Source organism: Myotis brandtii, unplaced genomic scaffold (genome assembly GCF_000412655.1).
Source record: "Myotis brandtii unplaced genomic scaffold, ASM41265v1 scaffold1218, whole genome shotgun sequence".
Classification (NCBI taxonomy): domain Eukaryota; kingdom Metazoa; phylum Chordata; class Mammalia; order Chiroptera; family Vespertilionidae; genus Myotis; species Myotis brandtii.
In genome coordinates this window covers 324,241-331,162 of record NW_005354247.1, presented here as the reverse complement: position 1 = coordinate 331,162, position 6,922 = coordinate 324,241, and the positions used below count along the sequence as shown (strand labels likewise).

At 40.6% G+C, this 6,922-nt stretch overlaps 1 protein-coding gene across 3 annotated transcripts in view; it reads right to left on the bottom strand.

The window, feature by feature from the left end:
* Nucleotides 1–2,453, bottom strand: part of TOMM20L (translocase of outer mitochondrial membrane 20 homolog (yeast)-like) — a 10,726-nt gene extending 8,273 nt beyond the window's left edge. For all 3 annotated transcript variants that reach the window (XR_001360602.1, XM_014533244.1, XM_014533247.1), the window contains exon 1: nucleotides 299–2,453. Coding sequence is in view for 2 of the 3 variants with exons in the window: in XM_014533244.1 (XP_014388730.1) it covers nucleotides 299–335 (37 nt within the window). In the remaining variant the exon portion in view is untranslated. The remainder of the gene's footprint in view (nucleotides 1–298) is intronic.
* Nucleotides 2,454–6,922: the final 4,469 nt, after the last annotated feature.

Below are 6,922 nucleotides of genomic sequence, written 5' to 3'. Positions count from 1 at the left end.
CCCCGGCCTCCGGGCTTCCAGTGCGCAGGGCCACAGGTTTCGAAGCCCGGCACCACCGCTGCTGGCGGACAGAGGAGGCCAAGGGTCCCAGAGGACCTGGGTGGGAGATCTCACCGCCACCCAGCAACAGAGCTCTGTTCAAACCTAGGTCTGTTGCACCAAATTCTGAACCCCATTTACCCAACACACCCCACCCCTGTCCCTGTGCCCACGATGATACCCAGTCAGGCAAATCACAGTTTGTCAGCAATCTGGTTAGCTGGGCAACTGGATCCTCCTTAGGACTGTGTTCCCGCACCTGCAAATTTAAGTTGATGCAAAACTTTGGTCGTCATCTACAGAACTGCCCGGGGAGCTCCTGAGCACTAGCCGTACTCCCCAACCTGGTCTCCCTTGTCACCTGAAAGGACCCAGCAGCCCAAAGTACCCAGCCACCTTAGCTCAAAAACTGGAAGAAAGGAATTTTGAAGCAAAAACATTTAGCCTAGAAAAAAACAAACAAAAAAAAACCACCGTTAATTTGCTGAGCTGAACCTGACAGCCAAAGCTCCTATAGCAAACCCAACTCTGAGAGAACCATCATCCTTGCTAGCCTGTATGCTTTTCTTCCTAATACTTGCCTTATTCAGCAGACACAGCAGAAAGAAGGTAAGACCTTACCCCAAATATCAGAGTTTTGAATTTAAACTAAGCCAAAGAGAAAGGCATAAGCTATGTAAGGACCTAAAAAATGAAATAGTTTATCTTTTTTGTTAGGTTATTCAGCTGCTCCTTACGATTTAATGATATTGCTAGAGTGTGCATCGCAAGGTGCTCATCACTGCTGTGACTACAGTTGGGGCTGAGAAGCAGCCCAGGCCCGCACAGTTTGAGTTAGCAGATGTGAGTTGCATATAATTGTTTTCTTGACTGCTGTATGTTTTTTCTTCCTACGATGACTCAGTCTTATAGTTGGGAACTGCAGCTATTGTCAAACCCTGATTGTAAACACAAAAATAGAGGACAGCATTGGAATCCAGTGTTACTGGTGATCTTGGAGTTTTGGGTTCAGAATCTTAGTGATGGATTTAGCCTGGTTCCAAAGGATATTTTTCTTGGCTGACTGGTCTTATCTTCTAATAAAACCACTCTATTGCCTTTTTGCCCCTTCCCATCCATTATTTCCAACGAACTCATAGTTAATCTCTATGGTACATGGAGAGGGATGGGGCCAGGGAAACTGAAGCAAGGTGGGTGTTCAGGGAATAATTACAGCGATTAAAAATAAACAGATTACTCAAACTGAAATTGCCACAGAGACAATGTGGGAAAGTAACTGAAAAATTTTAAGGCAAGTTTCTATGGTGTGTATTTTTCTTCTCAAACATAGACACCACTCTTGCTAATTTGGTGATCAGAATTCCTAAAAAGCTTTGGTCATTTTTCAAATTGAGAAAGCATTAACAATTGTCCCCAAAGCATAGTTCTAAGCTGGATAATAGCTCTTTCTTTTAAACAGCTTTATTGGAATATAACTAATATACAATAAATTGTACATTTTTAAAGTGTACAATTTGATACATTTTGACATATGTATACATCCCTAAAACCATTCCCACAATTAAGATAGTATTCATATCCATCACCCCCAGAAGTTGTTTAGGCCCCTTTTTAGTCCCTTCTTCCACTCTTCCTCACCTCCTCCACCATCCCCTGCTTTCTGTCACTATAGATTAGTTTGTACTTCCTAAATTATTGTATAAATGGAACCACACAATACGTATTCTTTTATTGTCTGGCTTCTTTCATTCAGCATAATTATTTTGAGAGTCATCCATATTGTTTTATCAGTAGTACATTTTTATTGGTAAGTAGCATTTCATTTTATGGACATACTACAATGTATTTAACCATTCATCTGTTGAGGGACATTGTTTCATTTTTTGCTATTACAAATAAAGCTGTTATAACTATTTGTATACAAGTCCTTATAAGGATAAAATATTTTCCATTCTCTTAACTCCTAAAGGTGAAATGGCTGCATCATATGGTAGGAGTATTTAGTTTTTTAAAAAATTGTCAAACATCTTTCCAAAATGATTAAACCATTTTGCATCCCTACCAACAATATATGAGAGTTCCAGTTCCTCCATATTGTTGCCAACATTTGGTATGGTCAACCTCCTCAATTTTAGCATTTCAGTAGGCATACAGAGGATAATCACTGTGGTTTTACCTTGTATTTTCCTAAAGGCTAATATTGAACACCTTTTTAAAAGTCTTTATTCTTTTAGAGAAGTTTTAGGTGCAGTAGAAAGTATAGAGGGCCCCCATATACTGATCCCACACACATAACCTCCCCTACTACCAACATCCCAGAGTGGCACATTTCTTGCAATCAGTGAACCTGCACTGACACATCATTATCACCCAATGTCTATAATTTACGTTAGGGTTCACTTTTTAAAAAAAATCTTCACCCAAGGATATTTTTCCATTGATTTTTAGGGAGAGTATAAGAGAGGGAAAGACAGAGAGAAACATCGATATGAGAGAACCACAATTGGTTGCCTCCTGCAGGAGCCCCGACCAGGACCAGGGCCCAAGTCAGGAGGAGCCTGAAACCAAGATACATGCCCTTGACCAGAATTGAACCTGGGACCCTTTGGTCGACACTCTATCCACTGAGCCAAACTGGCTAGGGCCATTAAGGTTCACTCTTGATGTTATGCAAATATATGACTAGAGGCCTGGTGCACAAAATTCGTGCACAGCTAGGGTCCGTAGGCCTGGCCAGCGATCAGGGCCAATCGGGACCTTCCGGCTGCCAGCCTATGCCTTCCGACTGCTGGCTGGGACCTTTCTTCCCCGGCCAGGGCCTTCCTTCATTCCGCACTGCCCCCTGATGGTCAGTGCACATCATAGCGAGTGATCAAACTCCAGGTCAAACTCCTGAGGAGACACTTTGCATATTAGCCTTTTATATATATAGATTTTGACCAATGTATAATTACATATGCCCATCAGAATAACATTATGCAGAAGTTTTACTCTGCTACATCTATCCAATCTCTCCCTCTCCCAACCCCTGACCTTTGTACTGTAACCATAATTTTGCCTTTTCCAGAATGTTGTATGGAGTCTTTTCAGATTGGCGTCTTTCACTTAGTAATATGCGTTTAAGTCCCTCCATGTCTTCTCTTGACTTGATAGTTTATTTCTCTTAGTGGTAATATCCTGTTGTCTAGATGTACCAGTTTTTTCATTCACTTACTGAAGGGACATCTTGGTTGCTTCCAAGTTTTGGTAACCTTGAATAAAGCTGCTGTAAACATCTGTGTGTAGGTTTTTGTGTAGACACATGTTTTCAACTCATTTCAACAGATATACTAAGGATCATGATTGCTGGATCATATTCTAAGAGTATGTTTAGTTTTGTAAAAAAATATAGCCAAACTGCCTTTCGAATTGATGTGCTTTTTGCATTCCACTAGCAGTAAATGAGTTGTTCTTCCACATTCTCACCAGCACTTGGTATTACCAGTGTTTTGAATTTTTGCATTCTAATAGGTATGTAGTGGTATGTTTTAATCTGCAATTCCCTGATGACATATGATGTAGACCATCTTTTCACATACTTACTTGCCATCTGTCTATCTTCTTGGTGGTGAAGTGTCTGTCTTTGGCCCATTTTTAAATTGTATTATTTCTTATTGTTGCATTTAGAATTTTTTTTTGTATATTTTGGATAATAGCATGCTATGGTCTGAATGTTTGTCTCCCCCCACCCCCAATTTCCATGATGGTATTAGGAGGTGGAGCTTTTTAGAGATGATTACATCATGAGGGTGGAGCCCTCATGATTGAGATTAGTGCCCTTTGAAAAGAGCCCTGCAGAGCTCCCTAGCCCAGTGGTCGGCAAACTCATTAGTCAACAGAGCCAAATATCAACAGTACGATTGAAATTTCTTTTGAGAGCCAAATTTTTTTAACTTAAACTATATAGGTAGGTACACTGTTATTAACTTAATTAGGGTACTCCTAAGGCTTAGGAAGAGCCACACTCAAGGGGCCAAAGAGCCGCATGTGGCTCACGAGCCGCAGTTTGCCGACCACGGCCCTAGCTCCTTCTCCCTCAGAAGGCCCTGACCTGACCATGTTGGCACCTTGATCTGACCTTCCCACCCTGCAGAACTATGAAAAATGTTTGTTTATAAGCCCCCCAGTTTATGGTATTTTTGTTAGAGCAGCCCAAAGAGACTAAAAAATAATCAGATTTTTTATATTTTCTCTTGTTTATGGCTTGTCTTCTCATTCTCTTGATGAACACTATAAGTGCTTATTTGCCATCATTATGTCTTCTTTGGTGAAGTGTATATTCAAATCTTGGTAAAAAGAACTGTTAAATAAGGATCATTAGTAAATAAATAAACAAACAAACAAACAAACAAACAAACTAATAATTCAAAAGTAATTTTTCTCACCATAAGTAAACAGTTGTTGTTTTTGGTGTGTATTTTTTAATCCTCACTAGAGGATTTTTTTTTCCCCCCATTGATTTTTAGAGAGAGTGGGAGAGAGGGGAGACACATCAATTGATTGCCTCCTGTATGGGCCAGGGGGCCAGGGATCAAGCCTGCAACTGAGGAATGTGTCCTTAACCAGATTCTAAAACGAGTTCTTCAGTGCTCAGGTTGACACTCTAACCACTTAGCAAAACTGGCTAGGGTGGTAAACAAGTTTTTGACATTTTTACTATGTGTTAGATGCTGGACCAGACACTTTGTGGGATACAACTGTGACTAAGGAGGACATAAGAAACTAAACATCTAGTCTATAATAATAAAAGTATAATACGCTAATTAGACTGGACAGCCAAATGACCTTCCAGACGAAGCAGTGGCAGCGGGGGCAGAGGCAGAAGCGGTTAGGAGTGATTAGGCAGGCAGGCGAGCAGTTAGGGGTGATCAGGCAGGCAGGCAGGTGAGTGGTTAGGGGCGTGAGGCAGAGTGGTTAGGGGCGATGACAGTTAGGAGTGATCAGGAAGGCAGGCAGAGTAGTTAGGGGCGATGAGGCAGGCAGGCAGAGTGGTTAGGGGCAATCAGGCAGGCAGGTGAGCAGTTAGGGGCATCAAGCAGGCAGGCAGAGGCAGTTAGGGACAATCAAACAGGCAGGCAAGCAGTTAGGGGCAATGAGGCAGGCAGGCGAGTGGTTAGGAGCCAGCGGTCCCAGATTACTAGAGGGTGCAGGCCAGGCTGAGAGACCCCTCCCACCCCCATACACAAATTTTGTGCACCGGGCCTCTAGTAGGATAATAGGACACATGCATAAGTAGCATAATACAAGGTAAGTTGTCAAGGAAAATAATACAGATTGAAAATGCTATCAGATATTCTGGTGATAATGAGAAGTCAGCACAACTTCATGGAAAAGTAGCTGCTGAGATAGCTCTGGACAAATAAGGATCAGAATTATGGGGGGAACAGAAGGAGCAAAACACAGAGGTGGGTAGGAGCAGGTTTGGGCAATGCCTGTATAATTCTGGCTCCTGGCCTCAGGTCTATTCTTGTCCTGACTTATTTTACCAATTTCTCCTCCTTCTTGTGCTTGGAGCACTTTACTCTCTTGTCGTCTCTCTCCTCCCATTTGCCTAGCCAATTCATAATTGTGACTGGGCTTTTGCTTTCTATGCAAAGCCTTCCCAGACCATCTTTGCCTTCAAACTTGGGCTCTGTATCACTATCTCATGGCATGCTGAAACTTCGTATGTTTATCACACCTGCAGTTAAGAATTACATAGATTAAGGGTTTAACATCTACTTTACCGGATTATACCTTCCATGGAAATACAGGGACTTTTTTCTGTCTTGTTAAAGCAAATTAATAGCTTAATCCATATAGATTTCAATAAGTTAAAGAAATTTCATAGAAGACATAGTATGTATGTGCTAACATAAGTACAAACATCTTCCTTAGTGAAGGATTAAAAAAGTAGAAATTATACAAAACAACCAACCATAAAAGTACACAAAGGAATGCTAAAATAGAAATCTCCATAATCTTCAAAGTCCTTGATTTTAATAGCACCTTCCATTTTATTTATTTATATTTTAAAATGTTTTTATTAATTTTTAGAGAGAGATTGAGAGAAATATCGATTGGCTACCTCCTGCACAGCCCCTACTAGAAATTAAGCCTGCAACTTGGCATGTGCCCTGACCAGGAATTGACCTCTTGGTTCATGGGTCGATGCTCAACCACTGAGCCACACCAGCGGGACGCACCTTCCATTTTAGATATTAGAGTGTCTTTATACTTTTACTTTTAAATAAGAGAACATTTATTTATAAAATCACAGAGGAAGAAGAAGCAATTTGTATAAGAAATGATCTTAGGAACAAGTTATAGAGGCAAAGGAAGGGCCCTAGGAGCTTGGGCATGAGGAAGGTAATGGTAAAGTGCCCTGGCGGGGAAGGGAAAGGGACAGGGATAGGGACAGGGAATGGTGTGGGCATGCTCCTGAAAGTACCTATACTTTTACTTTTTTAGTCACATGCAAGATTGTTTACTCAAAGTTTAAGCTAAACATAAAATATGCCCAATATTTGAATTTAATACCTAATCAATATTCACTTACTATCTTACCTTTAATACCTAGTCAATATTCACTTACTTTCATAAGACTTTCTAGGCCCAAATAAAAGAATTTTAACAGTGTCCATATACCCAATGAATATATAATTTTGCTCTCTGTAACAAGGTCCCAATACTTCACTACCAGATTTATATCAATTAGAAGGGACAATATCCAAGCTGATAACTAGTTATCTCAGATTTAATGAATTGGTACTCAAGGAAATCGTTAAAATATCTAATGTCTGAATCTAAGGTTGCCTCCTTCTTCCAACTGGATTTGAATGACACACTTTTCTCAATTTTATAA